At 41.7% G+C, this 19,198-nt stretch overlaps 1 protein-coding gene across 1 annotated transcript; it reads right to left on the minus strand.

The window, feature by feature from the left end:
* Window positions 1-10,748: 10,748 nt before the first annotated feature.
* On the minus strand, window positions 10,749-12,363 carry LOC139631368 (uncharacterized). The gene is made up of 3 exons (XM_071495570.1): window positions 12,359-12,363; window positions 12,064-12,258; window positions 10,749-11,622 (listed from the first exon to the last, which is right to left on the minus strand). The coding sequence occupies exons 1-3, from the start codon at window positions 12,361-12,363 to the stop codon at window positions 10,749-10,751; spliced, it is 1,074 nt and encodes a 357-aa protein (XP_071351671.1).
* Between the last annotated feature and the right edge of the window lie 6,835 nt (window positions 12,364-19,198).

The raw sequence follows: 19,198 nt of genomic DNA on the forward strand, positions 1-19,198 counted from the left end.
CAAAGGCTGTGAATACTTATCTCCATGTGATTTTTTTGTTTTTTATTTTTAATATATTTGCAGAAATTTCAAGCAAACTTTTTTCACTTTGTCATTATGGGGTATTGTGTGTAGAATTTTGAGGTAAAAAATGAATTTAATTTTGGAATAAGGCTGTAACATAACAAAATGTGGAAAAAGTGAAGGGCTGTGAATACTTTCCGGATGCACTGTATGATTGTAATGGGTAATATCCAATAGAAGGAGATTATCTTTCATTCCATTTCCAATAGAGACTTGATATTTAGGGATTTATAGTGGGATGTTGGTTCCCAGGTCATGTAGCTGGACATTGTGGGCATTCGGTCAGGCACAAGGAAGAACTAGTAGAATTCCAATTCCAACAAATCTCATCCATTACAGACTTACATCATACTCTTTAAAGAGCTGATTGGCAGATTCCCCAAAGTACAACATCAGACACCGGATGACAACGTCTCTGGTTATGTTGATGGTAGGATTGCTAGGAGCCTGAAATAACATAAATTAATATTACACAAGGTCATGGTTTAGTGTTTGATGAATTTTCCGAGTGAGAGGGACTGAGAAGGAGGAAAGCAGGATGGGGTTAGGGGTGGGTGGCTGGGTGGTGCAGCACGGGAGCACTAGCCTACTGGGACGTCCCATCCAATAAGATGGCCGACGCTTCCTGCCAGTCAAAATCTGTGATTTCTGCAGGCAGCAGTCCTCACTCTGCCAGGATGAAAAAACACTGTAGTAGAAAATATATTAGACAATCTAATATTAATAAATCGGCCTTCGCAAATAATAGCCTTGATAAATAAATGGTACACACATACAAAGACTTTATGTGAATGAATAAATGTTACTAGTCTATAGGCTAGATTAAACTTTTATCACTATAGGCATCCTGCACCTCGGTTGAAGTCTCTAGAATTCAAACATTCAGATATATATACATACACATTTACGACCCCTCGTAGACATGTAGGTATATAGAGTATATAGAATTAATATGAAATTAATAATTAATCAAACATATCATTTTAATTTTGTTGTAGTGTGATGTTTTGATGAACTTGGAGTTTACAAAGGATATTTCATATATGTCAATATAATATTAATATATGTTATGTATCAATAATATATTCTGACATATTTGCAGGGGTGGGCGATAACAAAGCACATTTACTTGAGTACATTATTCCAGTATCTGTATATTGTATATTAAATGTGGTACTTCTGACTCCAATGCAATTCTATGAATGGAATCTATAAATTACTCTGAAGCAAAGCTTTAAGTTAGTGGAATGAATTTTCCTTTGTCTTGAAAAATGTGAAACTTCATCTCTTCCCTCAAACAATGTGAATACATTAAAAAATGTCCTTTTGAATACTTAAATATTTTTAAAAGCAAGTACTCCAGTACTTCAACTCAAGGTAAAAAACATGACTAAACAACTTTCACTTGTATTGGAGTAATATTTGACCAGGAGATTCTAATCTTTGACCCATGTGTACTTTGTCCACCTCTACATGTATGACATCACCCAGTCTCTGTATGAAAGTGAAGTTTTTCTGTGATTGTGTGATTTATTCATTTTAGAATGGCTTTGTACAACGTTCTGTGGACTAAACCGCCCACTCCACACTACCGTCCACCACCCTTACACATCTTTGTTATTGCAACAGAGAAACAACAGAGAGTACTTTCCTGGAGGTTTGAGGGAGAAAACCCCATTTCTCTGCTGAAGAAGACTAATAAAGTTGCTGCAGTCACCATCTGTGACGAAGGTGACGCTGTACGAAGCATATGCTTCAAGGCTTATGCCCGAGCAGGGTTACATTATTAGAAACTACACAATTAGGGGTGACAGTCCTCCTTATTTTATCAATGTCGGTAAAGACACTCAATTTTACAAGTCAGCACCTTCAGAGGTCAAGGAGGAGCTGGTTCAAGAAGCACTCGTTGGAGTGCCACGTAAAAAACCCTGGGGAGGCAGTGGGGCTGCTGACTGTTGAGGGAGAGGTCGTTGAGGTCAGTTATGTCATTTCACATATATACTTATTCATTGGTCAGGCCACAGTTACACGCATATATTGTGGTCTTGCATGCAGGTATAAAATGTAGGCTGTAATAAGCACAAACGCATTGTCCTTGTTCAGGAATCAGAGATTAAAAAAAGTGAAAGTGGGAAGGGAAGACATCCCGTTTAAAACTGTAACAATGGATCAGGTAGGCTGTGAATGATATTTATAATGACCTATTTATTTGTGTGAATGCATTCACTGCCAGTTAGTTTAACAGGAAGGCATATCCTCACGTGTTGCTCAGAAAATTGTAATCTGGAAAGTAACTATTGACTATAACTGTCAGATAAATGTAATGTAGTAAATACTACCACATTTCTCTCAATTTCTCTCAGTGTCAATACATTTCTTTGTCAGTCTAGAAAGAAGCAGGAAATACAAGTAAATGCAATCTCAAATTGGTAGGTATCTACAGCAAAGAGTAAATGTTGGCTGCTTAGTTAAAATTCATCATTGCCAAGTAAGAATGAATTGAAGCTCCTCATTTAAAATGTGATTCTGCTTCACATGACATGAAATGATTGCTATTTGCAACAAGACACTGTTTCTTAAACTGCTATAACTTGCTGTGCTATTTTGGGTTTCAGCCTAACTATTGAGAATCACAAAAAAACTACAATCTAATACCAAATCAAAATGCAATAATTAATCTACAAGGAAGACTTAGCTCACAAGGACATCAAATGTTTACTTTGATTTCTTTTTCTGAGCCAAACAATAAGTTTTAGTTTTAGCTTAGTCATTATCAGTTTTCTATTTTTAAAGGATGGCACAAATGTCAGTCTCTGGAGGGAGACTGACCATTATTTAATATGGCGAACACAAAACAAAAACAACATTAAGCACAATTTATTAACATTATCAATTAAAAGGATGCTCAAAACAAGACTGTTAAAATATCCACCATAAATTTACAGTATATTACCACAATACATGAGGGTGCTGAGGGTAGGCAGCCGTGGACATGGACAATGAAAGAGGCAATGCGCACTGGGACAGGACACTCACCACAAACCGCCAGGAACCGCAAAAAATTACCAAACACACAAAATCAGGGGTGTGTATCGCATAGGTGAGAGGCCCTGCCACCAGACCCTGCAATCACCAGCCACGCTTCCACTGCCCCTACAGCACTCACTCAAAGAGACAGAAAAAGAAGTGTTAGCTCAAAAAGAAAAAACATGAACAAAAGAAATTTTATGCCACATGGCCACTACTCTTGGGGGAACCTACTTCCACCACAGGACACAAAAATAATCCTAATAACTCAAGAGAAGAAAGAAAAAATTATTATTTATTTCATTGCAACTAAGTAGTAAATTTAAAACTAAATAAAACACACAAACAAACTAAACAAAATTAAAACAGAAACAATAACCTGTAAAAAAAAAACAAAAAAAACATACACAACAAAGCAAACTAAATATAACTAGGCAAAACAATATAACTAACCAAAAAACACTAATTAAATGAGGCGATTTGTATTTAAACAAAATAGCAGTGGCAAATCAACCTGCAAAGAAATAATAACATTTAGGCAACCAACAAACAACAACACAAAATATACAGCAATTGGAAATGCCAGGGCAGCTTTTACCTCCACTGGACTATTGACGCCTAAACACACCACTCGTCACATCAACGGGGGCACAGAGCAGGCCACTGGTGCATTAAAGGAAAGAAGAGAAAAGAAAAAAAAAACATGAAGACAATGACTTTATGACAGCTGTTGGTTCTGTCTGTTCTTTTACTTAAATTTTACATTTGTTCATATTCCAAATGTGCTGATAAATTGCAACTGGATCAGTTTGGATTTCTAACTGGACAAAGTATAATCATCATCATCATCCCAGCTGGTGAAAGTTTGGAGGTATTTGCCTCTTGTCAGGGCAGATAAAAAATTGTCATTGTTGCATATTTTGCTGTTTTATCGTATCAGTGTGAATTTCATACATATAACATTCATCTTGGCATCTCAACAGTAATACCCATAGGTAATCATGTTATAAATGATAATAAGAGTAATAATAATAATAATAATAACAATGAGTGTTGTAGTGGCAAAGCAAAGATACCTGCAGAATGAGGGAAAAGAGAGAGAGGCAGAGAAGAGAAGCACAAACAAAATAAAAGTTAATGACAAGTAGAAAGATAGGAAGGTGGAGAGAGAGAGAAAGCTCAATGCATCATGGGAATCTCCTGGCTACAAATTTTAGACCATTTTAGTATGACAAAGTGAATTTCAAACACTTGGAAGAAGGAAGGGATGTAGTGAAAAACACCTGCATCCACCTTGTAACTTTGTAAGTGAAATGTTTTAATATTTGGATAATTTAGTCTGGACAATTTTGAATCAAATCTGAGGGAGGAATCCAACAGAGCAATCAACATACTTAACTATCAAAATACTGACTGAGTGAATATGACATCAATCAGTGGTCCATATTTGAAAGTCTCAATATAGACCAATTAGAACTGAGAGAAAAGAGTTTGCCTACTTTACTGGCATGAGAAAAAAAATATGTGGCCACAGCAGTTTATTGATGATTAAAATGACTGTAATCATACAGATGGGCAAGGTCCCGACCCAAGGGAGTAGGTTTGATTTTGACATTGGTGGGGACACAAAATTGTCCTCCTGAAAGTCTATAGTAGTTTTTTTGCATCATAATTTTGCGTCATGTAGAGCTGATCAAACAAGCAAACAATCATAGTCACAAAATTGTCATGTTTATAAGGCATATCTGAATATCTAAAGAGAATACGATGATGACACACTGCTTTCTCAAAAACCTCATGAAAGCTCTCCTCAGGGATATGCTCAGACACTCCAGCTCCTCTATCACTTCTAATGCTAGACAAAGTCCAAGTAGAGTTTTCCCTTTCTCAAACCTCTCTTGCAGACCATTTGCTCTCATGCCTGTGTTGGACCCACTTGATGCCATCTCCTCCAAGCTGGACAAAACATGTTCATACTGAGACAGCACTGCTCTGATAGCCTTTCCTCTCACTGTCCACCTGGTTGGGCAAAGTGGTCTGAGTGACTTTAATGGTCCTTCTGAAGTGGCTGCTGTAGAAAATATACTCTTGAATTTTCCAGATTGTTTGCTTAATGTCCCTAGCTCATGCACCCACTGCAAGGAATCATTTATCAAATGACTTGCTCTGCATGCAGACTGTGTGATCAAGTTAAGACAATGCACAAACAATGCCAAGGGTTGCTGTCTCTTCAGTTCTGCTTGTGCTCCAGAATATCTGCCTGACATATTTGCAGCACCATCATATGTCTGGGCTCTTAACCCAGACATGGGAATATTGAGCCTCAAGAGGACATCCACAGCCATTTTTGCAATCTCAACTCCAGTAGTACCAGGGACCTCATACAAACCGATAAAAACCTCCTGTGGTACCAGGTCATGGTCCACATATCTCAAACAAATAGACTCTTGCTCTGTTCCTGAGACATCTTGTGTGCCATCAATAATTAGTGAGTACTGCAAAACTGGTAGCAACTGGATGGACTGTGCAATGCTCCTGATAATACAGTTTCCTAGCATTTGCAAAATTTCATTTTGCACTTGAGGAGAGGTATAATCATGACAGCGAGCTAGCCAAGTACAGAGATGTGCATCATCCTTGGCTTTGAATTTCAAAAGCTGAAAATGATTGCCATCTTGTGTCTCATGGCCTCTCAGTGCTATGTCCTGTCTGGCAAGGTACTGTATTGATCCCACAATACTTTTTAGGCAGTGCCTAGCATCCTCCTGTTGTTGTGCCCATGCACTTAAGAGTTGTGAATCTATTGGGCTTCCCTCTTGAGCACTAACCTCCATGGAATGATGGTGGGATTTACTATTTTGATGCCGCTGAAAACTGGCAAGTGCATTTTTCCAATTATTGAATCCCTTTGATGAAAAGGCAGGGTCTGCCTTTTTGGACAGTGTACTTTTCTTTACAATGTATGTTTTCACACAGTGAAAACAAAGAACACCCTTGATGGAGGAGCTATAGTGCAGCCATGGATACTGCCTGTACCAACTCGCTTGAAAATTAAGGACCCTGTTTGGTAGCTGTTGAGCTGGAATGAAATTTGGGTCAGGTTGGTTGGGCTTGTCCAGGATATCCTCCTGATTACTGCCACTCTCCCTGCTGCTCTCCCTGCCATTCTCTCCAGGAGGATCAGTGTCCTTAAGAATAAACCACAATATAAATTTGACCACTATATAGCAACTACTGTAAACACATACACACTAGTAATATGACGGGGCCTCTTAGAACACCAGACTTGATATGAAGCTCTGATTTTAAAGCCACATGGGTGAAGCATTGTTATTCAGATCATCATCACACTAACATTTGTCACAGTGCTGAATCTCTTGACTAACATCTCTATCATTATTTAACCTCACCTGTGTATTTCCAGCCTCTCTTTCAGCTTCTCCTCCTCTATCTCCTCCAGATCCTCCTCCTCTACTTCCTCCAGCCTCTCCTTCATCTGCTCCTGCCTCTCCTCCTTTATCTCCTCCAGCTTCTCCTCCTCTACCTCCTCCTGCCTCTCCTTCATCTGCTCCAGCCTCTCCTCCTCTACCTCCTCCTGCCTCTCCTCCTCCATCTCCTCCAGCCACTCTGCTGTCTGTCACCTTACAAAAACATGTTGATGCATGACATGAACAGATAGATTAGGGATAGAATGATCATAGAGTTTGATGGTAAAGTCATTGCCTGAGGCTTTTACTTTCACACAATTATTACGTGTAATTTATTCCCCCCAAAATACGGATGTATAAAATCACACAAGCATCTTATCTAGAATCTGAGGTTTTATTGTATTTTCCCCCAAAATGTTCTTTTTTGAGTTTTTATACAGTTGCTCTCTTCCACACAAATACATGAAAATAATAATTAATTAAAAATAACTTTAAAAAGTGTATCTCTTTGGCATTAAATGTAGTCTTTTATTCAATATCTGTATTGTTGAGCCTCTACAGTAGGCTATACCCTTGAAGTTACTTACACTTTGACTCCTAAAGAAGTCTCTTATATCCCGTTTTCTTTTCTTTGACATCCTTCAAATCCTATACCACGCACGCACGCACGCACGCGCACGCACGCACGCAAACCGACACAACCACAAATGTAAATGTAAATGACACCGCTGATATTAAAATCCGTCTAAGCTGACGTGACCCAGGCACAACATGCCAAACATGTTGACAACTTCCACTTCGCGGTTGCAGGTAACACGCGCTGTCCGGCCCAACGAGCAGGTAACTTTTACAGGCAGATGTAGTGACAGTGGGGACAGCCAATCACATGTACGTAAGCGAGAACCCGGCAGCCAATCGAAGAGCGACATTTAGGTTAGAGGCGGGACTTCTAGCAGAGACCGACTGTTAACCCTTTGTGTGCCATAATCATTGATTAAACACTACGGACAGCGGTTGTATTGACACACCAATAATCAGCTGCTACAGGGACGTGTCCCGAGCGTCCCTACCCAATTCCACGCCCTTGACCCCACCACAATAGGAAGGTGAAGGAAAAGAAGAAGAGATTAGGACGTTGCTGATAATAACATAGAGTTAAATAAATGTAAATAAGTGTACTGGATTAAAATAAATTAATCTTCATCATCGACGGTACTTGCCCAGTTTCAGGAATCAACCAAATACCAAATCCTGATAAACCACCCCTTGTAACATCCACCTGCCAACATTGAAAATTTGAATGTTATTCATGACACCTGACGAGTAACGCCCAGCAAGTTGGAGAGTTCAATGTGACATAATGTGGGTGTTGCTCAATGACTCTGCTGTCACAAAGGCACCAACTGTACAGCATATGCTTGTTGCAACGTAACCATGCGTTCACACCAAACGCGATGGACGCGATGTCATCGCCCGTAACGCAAGTATCGCGTCGCTCGACACATTTGTGTCACATTTGTGATCATTGCTTCATCGCTTCAATCGCGCGATGACGCAATCCCCCTGCCGCTATTTTCTTCACATCCCGCCGTTTTATTTCTTTCTCTCGTCAACCATGGCTTTTTGAAATGTGCGTCTGACGTAACTACGTCGGTGGCGTGGTTTGGACATCAACGCTGATTGGATGTCGCGGCACAGCGTCACGCGATGTCGCTTGAAAAGTTCACATTTTTCAACTTCAAGCGATCCATGTGGCGTTCATCGCGTCCATCGCATTTGGTGTGAACGCACCGTAAGTGACACGATGCATTACCCACCTGACCCCAGACCACTTACGGTGCGTTCACACCAAACGACATGGACGCGATGAACGCCACAAGTTTCCATTCAAAGTCAATGTAAATGGCGCGATGACACGCGATGCTGCGATAGGATTCGGGCGATAGGAGTGACGCGATGGACGCGATGAAGCATCGTGTATCGCTTGAAGTTGAAATATTTGAACTTTTCAAGCGACATCGCGTGACGCTGTGCCGCGACATCCAATCAGCGTTGATGTCCAAACCACGCCACCGACGTAGTTACGTCAGACGCACATTTCAAAAAATGGAGGAGAAAATTATTGTGGCTGTCTGTGGACACACAGAGCTTTACGATACAACGTCTCACTTTTACCAGGACAGAAACAAAAAAGATAATGCCTGGAAGAAGGTCGGCGAGGAGGTACAGCTTCCTGGTAAGTTGTGAATATTTAGGTTGTTTACAGCTATCGGATATGACTATGTTAGCAACGGTTAGCACTAGCATGAATTCACATTGCAGCAGACTGTCAGGCTACGTTACCTATGTAAGCATGTTAGCATTTGTTGATTTGTTTATCTTGTCTGTAAAGTGATTCTAATGTTATGCATTGTTAGTGGAAGTATGTCGGAGGAAGTGGAAGAGCCTCCGGGATACCTACCCCAGGGAGAGGAAGAAAGAGGCAGAGAAAAGGAGTGGGTCAGCAGCAGGGCAAGTAAAGAAATGGAAGTATTCTGCGGTCCTGTCTTTCCTCGACCCCTTCATTACACCTCGGGAAACTAGTGGCAATATGGCTCGGGGGTTCGAGGAAGACGGGGCCGCAGAGGAAAGCATGGTGGTCGAGGGAGAGGAGAGAGATGATGAGGCGGCAGCAGCAGGGCCATCATCAGTTGAGATTGAGCACGGAGGTTGGTTGACTAGTACATGATACACATATACAACAATGTATATTTCCTCCAATACACCCTGGAGGATTATAAAACACCTTGCATTATATTTAGAGTAGAAAATGTTCTAAATTGGTAAGATAAGGTAAGAAAATTATATTGTGATTTTCACAGAGGTATGTATAGCAAAATGTTGAACACTGTCATAAACTGGAATGACCTAAATCATTGAAATATCTTTCAAATAAAAAAATACAGTAAGTTATGTATGTCACAACTACAGATCAGTCCTCAGATGAGCAGAGTGACAGTGCTCCTCCTCCTGCCACTCCCGACTCTGCTGCTGATGGCCCTTCTGCTGCTGCCAGAGGCCCTGCTGCTGGCCCCTCAGGAGAAGGCAGATCTGCCACTGGTATGTACATACCAGTCTGCCATGTAGTCCTCCCATTAAGCTGTCCTGCTCTCCCTGCCTTTCCTCCCACCAGAAGCTGTTGTTAACAGAAAAAGGGTTTTCTATGGAGTTTTTCCTCAGTCGATGTGAGGGTCTAAGGACAGAGGATGTGGTTATGATGCCATGTAAAGCCCTTTGAGACAAACTGTTGAAAAAATGGGCTGTACAAATGAGATTGCAAGTTGCCATAACATAAGCGGAATCAAGTTTATACTTTTTGATTGCCTGACACTTTTGATTCCCATGTTTGTGTTTCAATTTTCAGTTGGCTGGAGGTGCCGGAAGAGAGCCAGGGAGAGAAATGATAACAGGAGGATGAGGATAGAGGAGCTCCTCATCAACTCACTTGAGAGGCAGCAGACAGCACCTCCAGCACCAGCACCAGCTCCACCACCATGCGAGGATGCCCAGTTCCTCAATAGCCTGCTTCCTTCCCTGAAGAGGTTGTCACCACAAAAAAAAAAAACATAAAATTTCAAATCCACAAAATTATTTATGAAGCGAGCATGTACACTCTAAATCTGGAACTTGTAGCTGATTAGCTAATTGGGTGACAACCTCTTCAGGGAAGGAACCAGATAGGCATATAATCAGAATCAGAATCAGAATCGGTTTTATTGCCAAGTATGTTTTCACATACAAGGATCAGCGACAGTGGGGCTCTCTAGCCTTGTTGATATAGTGTGTATATATATACATAAGTATTGTATTGTATATTTTACATCTTGTCTGTAAACATTTTATATATTTTATATATTTTGTATAATAAAAACTACTTTACTTACGTTCCTTTTGTTCTTTCCCACTTTTTCTAGTTGATAATGTACATATGTCAAATAACATTCAATTCAGTTAAGAGGTTAAATTTTATTATAAAATGATCATATAACAAATTTTTGTCTCGTATGATATAAATTGAAGATATGGCACGCATTGGTTAAGTTAAGTTTTTTTTTAAATTATGAGAACATACCGGTAGTGTATTACAACAACAAAAATGGCACTTAAAAATAATATTTTGATATTGCAGGACTTTTGCTCTGTTGGAATTGTAGGTGGCTCTTAAAAGAGCCGTTTTGGGGTGCTTGTGCACTAGATGTTTTCCTGCCAGGGGACCTTTCCTTCGCTGGTGAAGTAGGAGGTGAAGGTCTCACGCACCCTGATGGCCTCTCTTGCTGCATTGTTGGACGCAAGTCTTCCCAGCCCTGGCAAAGGCTCCACCTCACCACCTGGGACGCTCCCCACCGCTGCAGCTGCTGGAGTTGTCTGTCGCAGGAAGTTGTGGAGAAGACAGGTTGCCTTCACACATCTTTCTGCGACTTCTGGCTGGACCTCCACAGCACACTGGTACATTCTCCACTGTGATGCCAGGATCCCAAAGGCGTTCTCAACAACCATCCGTGCTCTGGACAAACGGTAGTTGAAAATGTGACGCTCTCTGGGAAGAAGGCGCCCGGGGAAAGGCCTCATCATGTTTCTGCGCAAAGGAAAGGCCTCATCCGCAACAAAAACATGTGGCTGTGGTCCTCTGTCCTCAGCTCCTGGTAGGGGCAGGTCAGAAGGCAAATGGAGGGTGCCAGATCTCAGCGCTTGGCCGAAGGCTGAGTTGGCCAGAATGCCGCCATCACTGCTCCTCCCATAGCCTCCGACATCAACAACCCGGAACCGGTACTCAGAATCTACAACTGCCAAGAGAACTATAGAGTAAGTTCCCTTATAGTTGTAGAACTGAGACCCCGAGTTGGCTGGGGCCTTCAGCACCATGTGTTTGCCATCCACTGCTCCGCAGCAGAGAGGGAAGTTCCACCGCTCCTCAAACCTCCCAGCAATGGACCTCCACTCATCTGTTGTGGGCACAGACATGAAGTCATCCACCAGGCTGCCCCAGATAGTGCTGACCACATCATCGACTATTTTGGAGACAGTGGACACTCCGACGCGGAAGCTGTCACCTGTAGCTAAATAGCTGTAACAGAATAATAATGATATAATATTGACTTTATATATATATATATATATATATATATATATATATATATGCATATATTTGATTCATTTGATAAGTCATTTATACATGAATGACTACTATCATCATTATTATTATTATATGATATGAAATTAGAAGGGGTAGGACTCAAGTTTATACTTTTTGAACAGATAGAAGTCATTCATTTGTTTTGTTTTCATACTTTTTAATTATCTATGTTGGTTTTTTCTATATATTTTGTATTGGGCTTTGTTCATGTTCCAGGAAATTACAAGTGCTTTGAAAACAGAGAATACTAAAATGAAACCATAAAAACCGGGGGGGGCAAACAATTTTCAACAGTTTGTTTTAATCAGAAATACTTGAATTTCTTCTATGTATTTAGTCCATTTTAATAAAGAAATTATATAAGAAACTAACCGGAGACAGATGGACAGGTGCTCCACAGCTGGAATGGAGCACCTGTAGTTGGTGTCCATGCGGGAGATCCTCGCACCGATCCGGGCCAAGAGGTCCTCAAACTGGGCCACCGTCAGCCTCAAGTACCGCTGGAAACGGCCGTCATCCAGACGCAGCTCCTGGAGGAGGTGATGATATTCACCCAGCTGTGGGCGTCTGCGGAGGATATCATGAACCCAGACACGGCAGCGTTTGGGTTTCTGATCCAAATACAACAGATAAAGCGCAGCTACGGTTGTTAACTCAGCCATCACACGTCATTGCGCGATGAAGCCATGAAGCGATGATCACAAATGTGACACAAATGTGTCGAGCGACGCGATACTCGCGATACGGGCGATGACATCGCGTCCATTGCGTTTGGTGTGAACGCATTTGGTGGAAATGCGGCGGACCGCTTAGACAAACGTTGCCCACAAATTGGTCTGGAACATACACTCAGGTGATGATGATAAGACAAATCATGACTGGAATTCCAACCCAGGCAAGCAACCCACGAACGAAACGAGAAGTGATGCCTGGAGGATCATTTGATAGCAGAGTCTACATAGACAGTATAGGTGTACCACGAGGAGTCACAAATGAGTTCAAAGCCAGAAACCAAATAGCAGCAGTATTTGAATCTTTACTGTTTTGGTGGGCAACAGTAAATAAAAATATGGATTGGATAAATTACATTTATTATAACCAACAAAGGTTCTTAAATCACACCACAGAGGGAATCAAAGGAATACATGGGCAATTAGCAGCCACCTCTCTAATGGCATGGCAAAATAGAATGGCCCTAGATATGCCAAGGAAGGAGGAGTATGCAAAATGTTTGGAACTTTTTGTTGTACTTTTATTCCTAATAACACTTCCCCAGATGGCAGCATCACTCGGGCTTTGGAAGGACTGACCTCACTGTCTGAAGAATTGGCTGAAAATGCTGGTATCGACGATCCACTCACCAGAATGATGGAGAACTGGTTAGGGCGATGGAGTGGACTAATCACATCTCTGTTAATGTCCATAGCTGTGGCAGCAGCTGTATTGGTCACCTATGGATGTTGTTGTATCCCCTGAGGGGACTGCTTCAAAGACTCATAGACACTGCCTTGACTAAAACAATGTACCAAAAAATACCTGATGGCGAAGTCGAACATGAAGACAATGTGTAACTCATAAGATAAGCATTCTTAATGATTCACTTAATGAAAATCATAATGAAGTGTTAAGTGATGATAATGACATGCAGCGAGTACCACAACAGAGCCTACAAAACATAAGGTGCCAGGACCAGACAGGACCAGGACACGACTGACCACACCTAAGGACACAGGACCAGCGAGTACCACGACACATCAAGCAACAGCTAATGTCCTGGCACCACCAAGTACGACAACCGGGACTACAAAAACTAAGGTCCCAGGACCAATGAGGACCAGGACACACCTGACAACACCTAAGGACGCAGGACCAGAGAAGACCATGGCACGGCCTTCAGCAACTAAAGCTGCAGGACCAGAGAAGACTATGACACGGCCTCCAGCACTTAAGACCACAGGACCAGAGAAGACCACGACATGGACTGCAAAGACAGCTTGGGTTTGTCACAGGTCACACATTCGAGATACACTTGCCCACATTTAACACATCCTGTTGACGTCATTAGGTATAAGCATTTGCGGGTACAATCTTCACCTCTGGACCCCACCAATCCATCAGATAGAAAGTGTCAGCAGTCACCCGAGGCTGGAGAGGCTGACATGTAGACACGGTGTGAAGCTTCTGCCCGGCTGCCGGTTGCTCAGTGGAGGAGGCTGGCTACGCTGTGGGAGATTATGGAGTGGGCTCATGGTGACGCACTGTGTTCAGTGAAAAATAATCAGTTGCTCTTCTCCAAAGAGCTCTTATAAATGATTAGTTTTAAAAGTGTTTGTATGAGTTTTTAATACAATATAATAAAGTTATTTTTAAAAATCTAAATCTCTCTCTTTCTCCGACTCTGTCTTTCTCCATCTCTGTCCCTCTCTCTTTCTTACTGTCTCTGACTCTCTCTTGGTCTGTCTCTCTCCTTCACTCTCTCCATCTCATTCTTTCTGTCACTGACTACATTTCTGTCTCTCTCTCTCTCTGACTCTGTCTCTCTTTGACTGTCTCTCTTCGTCTGTTTCTTTCTCTTCGACTCTCTCCATCTTTGTCTCTCTTTCTCTCTCCAATTCTCTCTCTTTCTGACTGTCTCTCTCTTTCTTTCTGTCTTGCTCTCGCTGACCGTCTCTCTCTCTCCGACTCTCTGTCTCTCTGACTGTCTCTGTCTCTCTCTCTGTCTGTCTTTCACCATCTCTCTCTTTCTCTTACTGTCTCTCTCTCACTCTATTTCTTTCTCCAACTCTCTCTTGCTCTGTCTGTCTCTCTCTCCTCTCTCCCATCTCATTTTTTTTCTCTCTCGTATTCTGTCTCGCTCTCTATGATTCTGTCTCTCTCTGTCTCTGACTGTCTTTCTCTTTGACTGTCTCTCGCTCTTTCTCTCTTACACTCTGTCTGTCGGTCTGTCTCTCTCTCTCTTTCTGACTGTCTCTCTCTCTCTTCGTCTATCTCTTTCTCTCTGACTCGCTCTCTCTCTCCGACTGTCTCTCCGTCTTTCTCTCTCCGTCTCTCTCTCTTACTGTCTCTCTCCAACTATGTCTCTGTCTCTTTTCTTCCCTGACTGTCTCACTCTCTCTGACACTCTTTCTATCTGACTCCCCGTCTCTCTCTCTCTCTCTCTCCGACTCTCTGTCTCTGTCTCTCTCTTCGACTGTCTCTGTCTCCGAGTCTCTATCACTCTCTCTCTCGCTACCCAACCGGTCGAGGCAGTGGCCGCCCACCCAGAGCCCGGTCCTGCTCAAGGTTTCTTCCCGTTAAAAGGAAGTTTTTCCTTGCCACTGTCGCCAAGTGCTTGCTCATGGGGGAATGTCGGGTTTTTCTTCTTACCGTTTATTACTATACTCAGAATCACTCTTTTCAGCCCATACCTTTCCTTGTACATAATCAATCTCTCAATAAAATCAATAAAAAACATATGGATGAATTGCAGAGTCTTATTTATACTAAATAACATCTCACTCTTGCCTACAGAAATTTAAAGTTTTGAGAAACTGATTTAACTCATTATCAGTTTCAGTATTTTCATGGGATTTATCATGTGAGGCAGCATAAGGTCTCTGATGGCGTCCTAATGTTAGTTGTTGTGATCTATTTCACAAAAAGACTCAACACTGACACAGACTGACAGAGCAGCGCAACAAAGGACAGCATGAATAAAACATTTAGTGACGGGATGTCTATGTTGTCGTTTCTTGTATTAACCATAGCTGCAGCCCAAAGTCATTACACTGTATTAACCTGCCAGTCTCAATAACAACTTATTTTTAATGCACCTTTGTGGGGGTACTAATTCCTTGAAATTATTTACTTATTACCTTCAAGCCCTGACCCCCCTTAGTTACTATTATGTCTGCTGTTTCATTTTAGCATAGCATGTATTTCGTTTACACAGCAGCAGTGGCAGAGTAGCCACTGATAATTAGCAGATTTCCTTTGACACAGTCGGTCAGTGATTTCAGAAACAGACAAAAGCAACTCTCTTATATTTCCTTTGTCAGCTGAAACTGTCATTAGCAGATTATTTAGCTAGCTTATGCTTATTATCTTATTTAGCTAGCTTATGCTCGTTATTTTATTTAGCCATCTTATGCTTGCTAGCTAAATGACTAGCTAGCTAGCTCGTTTTTTAACAGGAATCTGACAAAAGGGTCTTAGATAAACATTTGGTGGCAACATACATGATACTGCGCTAGCAGTTGCTCGCCTGGCACACACGCCGAAAAAGTTTCTGGCTCCCGGGTTACTTCCGTGTTATGCAGACCATAGAGACTGCGCAGTAGTGTCACTCCTATCGTGCCTTTGGGCAATGAGAACGAGCGAAGAACGTTCTCGATCTGGTGCTGCGCGTTCACGAGTGCTCTGCTAGCGGACTTTATGGATGCGTAATAAGATTTCTACAGGACTGGCCCGGGGCTTTAAACCACTGATTTATACATTACAGCAACAGCAACAAACAGTGAAGATAATGTTCTGAAAAGTAAGGTGATATTAAACCCGCAGTCGTTGATATCGTGGGTAATTCACGTGTAAAGAGTTCATTTATTTGTGTTAGAGGGAAACGTGTCAACATTCAGTTTGAAGCTTTAGAGCCTAAAGTCACATTGGCATCAACATTTTAAAAAATCATAACCAGGCAAAAACATTAAGTTTAAATTGTCTTTTAGGCAATTTTAAGATATGGATGCTGCATGTGACAGATAACTACAACTCACCAGATGAAGTTATTACGTTTAGCTTCTCTCATTGAGAAGCATATTTATATGGCAGGTCTTCTTTTAAAAAAAAAACAGCAACTAAAACTGTGCAGTGCTGTAGTTATCCTTTATGTCCTGTCATTACTTAGCCCTCTTTCTATTTTTCCCTGTTCTCCACAGCTATATGCTCCAGTCAGGACTGGATGGACGTTTTATAACAGGCCGAACCTCCACATGTCCCGTCCCCTCCGATCTCTGCCTGTCAGGAGAAAACATTTATTTATTTACAGTGGAGTAAATCAAACACCTGTTGATTATTTGACTGTGCTGATTTTTCTCAGTCTTACCACTTTGATTCACCAAAGCTTTTCAGTTTTACTTGTATTTAAATATATATTTATTTATTAAGTCACTGTTAAATACTTAATTGTATGCAATATTGTCAGTAAAAGTTTGTGCAAATACGTGAAAGTGAAGCTGTTATTCGTGACGACTTTCTGTCAAACTGAGCCACATGTAGTTTGTAACAGCCAAACTAACGACCTGCTCTTTAACATGTAAACCACCGTCTGTGCATCCAGGCTGAAGTCAGTTATCATTTTAACCTGCTGACACAGTGAAGGTCATGAAATAATCTATAAAATAATAACGCGGTTGTTGTGAGCAGATAGAAGTAGAAGGTAAATGACTTACGAAATTAATATACCCTGAAGAAAACTGTTCTGGAGGTAGTTAAGAGAAATCATATCGGCGTCTTAGTGAATCCAGTTATGCGGCTAATATGTCGATTAAAAAAAAATTACATTCCTGAAAAAAAGTGTAAGAAGTGATGAGTAAGTGTGACAAAAAAACACAAAATCAGTGTACCTTGATGTGTGGAGAAGAAAACCCGCCTTTGAGCCGTTTAGCCACTTTTCATACTGACTTTTTCTCATTCTTACGGTGCTAACAGTAACCTAGCAACCATCCTCGTTCCCGAGACACAGCGGGACCGCGGATAGAGAGCATGTACACAGTGGTGACGTCACTCAGAGAAAAAACCCATGTCTTAAAAATATACATTAGAAAGGTTGATATTTGGCTGTGTGCATGGTTGGAGGTGTCCTGTTAAAAGTTTTACAGGCCTCTCTTTTACTATTGTGGTCTATGGGGAAAATGCTTTTTGGGCCGCAGGGTAACCTTATAAGTATATAAGTTATCTCTGTCAGTTTACGAGAGGAAGTGGGTGTGTCCACCTGTACACATTCCCGTGATACCTGCAGCCTCACCCTGCCTGCTACATACGAGCCAGAATCTACAGTACTAGGTGGAGGTTGAGCCTCGGCCCAGACAAGCAAGTACCACAGTTTCTCTACAGCACAGATGTACTAGTGACGACTAAGCAGTTTCTTGGCTCAGTTACAGTAATCAAGAACTACAGCTCCACTGAGACTCAAACTGTTTTAGGAGCAACTTTGTCAGGGTTGTACTCCATCACAAAATGTCCTTGTCTATTGCAGTGTGATGTGAAGCCATCCTGGAGAGTGATGTTAAAGCCTCATTGGAGCTGGGTTGCTGTACGTGGGGGGTGGGTGGGGTGTACATTCTGACTGGCAACTGCTATTACAGGGCAAGCAACGTGTTGGATGATGCTGATTTTGTTTAATAAAAGCACTTTATGTTTAAAAAAAAAAATCAAAAAACAATGTCTCTGCCTTTTCTGTTCTCAGTCTTGGTTCTTGTGGTTCTTTTTGAAATAGAGACTTCTGTTTGGATGGCATTAAAAAGTGCTAAATCTGCAAATGGAATAATGTGTGTGTTAGAGAGTTTAAGCCTGCGCTTGTTGCAAAGACAACTTTTTACACTGAAAACAGCATCAAGAAAGAGGAGAAGAAAAGCCCCAAATCCTGTTTCACAGCAGCAGACGTTCTTCACTATGCTGGCTGATGCATCGTATGATGACGTGGTTTTAAGCCAAGAGTTTCCCACACCATGTAAGAGGCAGTGGTTTTTTCAGTCAGCAGGAGGTGACCGAACAGGAGGTGTAGAGAGCAGCCATCAGCCCAGCATCCAGTGTACAGAGGCATCAAGAGCGAGTCAGTCGCTTACAGGCTCCGTAGTGCGCCGTATCCTGACAGCTGCTGAGAATCCATTCGTCAACACTGTATGTCAACAAAGACACAAAGTTTATTATGAAGCCATAGTCTAGATTTTACTGACGACCACACCTCATGATTTCCTTAGTTTCTTTGTGTCAGTTGTATTATTTATTATAAATAAATGTATTATTATTTGTCTCATCCTGCGTTTCCCTGAAGGTCAAACCATGTCGGGCAGGTCAAGGGTTGAGGTCAGACTGAAAGGCAGCCTCCGGTTAGTTACAGAAACAGTACAGTACTTTTTAATACTTTTTTAATTCTCTCAATATTTTTTAAAACCACAGAACCTCCACACGCAGTGTTGGTGTGGTGCTCATAGTCACCCAGGGATCTGCCGTCGATGTAGCTGTAACGTTGGTTTGGTTGGTGGACCTGGTGTGCGGTGGTGTAGCGGTAGCAGCAGCACAGAAAGTAGAGATCGATAACTGCTTTCCGCGTCCGCGTATTCCAGATTTATGGCTAGTGCTTTGCATACGCGCCTGGAGAGCGTTAACCCCCATCCAGGTGATATAGATGTTTTTTTTAGTAAGGCAGTAAGCCTGCCGGTTATTCCCTACTACAGGCTTGAGCCAGTAGTCGCCGGGTCCTCTAGCCAGTTGTCTGAGAATTTGCATTTGCCCATGACGATGATACGTT

Source organism: Trachinotus anak, unplaced genomic scaffold (genome assembly GCF_046630095.1).
Source record: "Trachinotus anak isolate AG129_WGS33_773 ecotype Australia unplaced genomic scaffold, CSIRO_AGI_Tana_v1 ptg000013l, whole genome shotgun sequence".
Lineage (NCBI taxonomy): Eukaryota > Metazoa > Chordata > Actinopteri > Carangiformes > Carangidae > Trachinotus > Trachinotus anak.

Bases quoted from the DNA above. Each gene is read 5' to 3' on its own strand.
- LOC139631368 (XM_071495570.1), bottom strand. The intron at 11,623-12,063 runs GTTAGTTTCTTA...ATTCTGTTACAG, and splicing joins CACCTGTCCATCTGTCTCCG to CTATTTAGCTACAGGTGACA.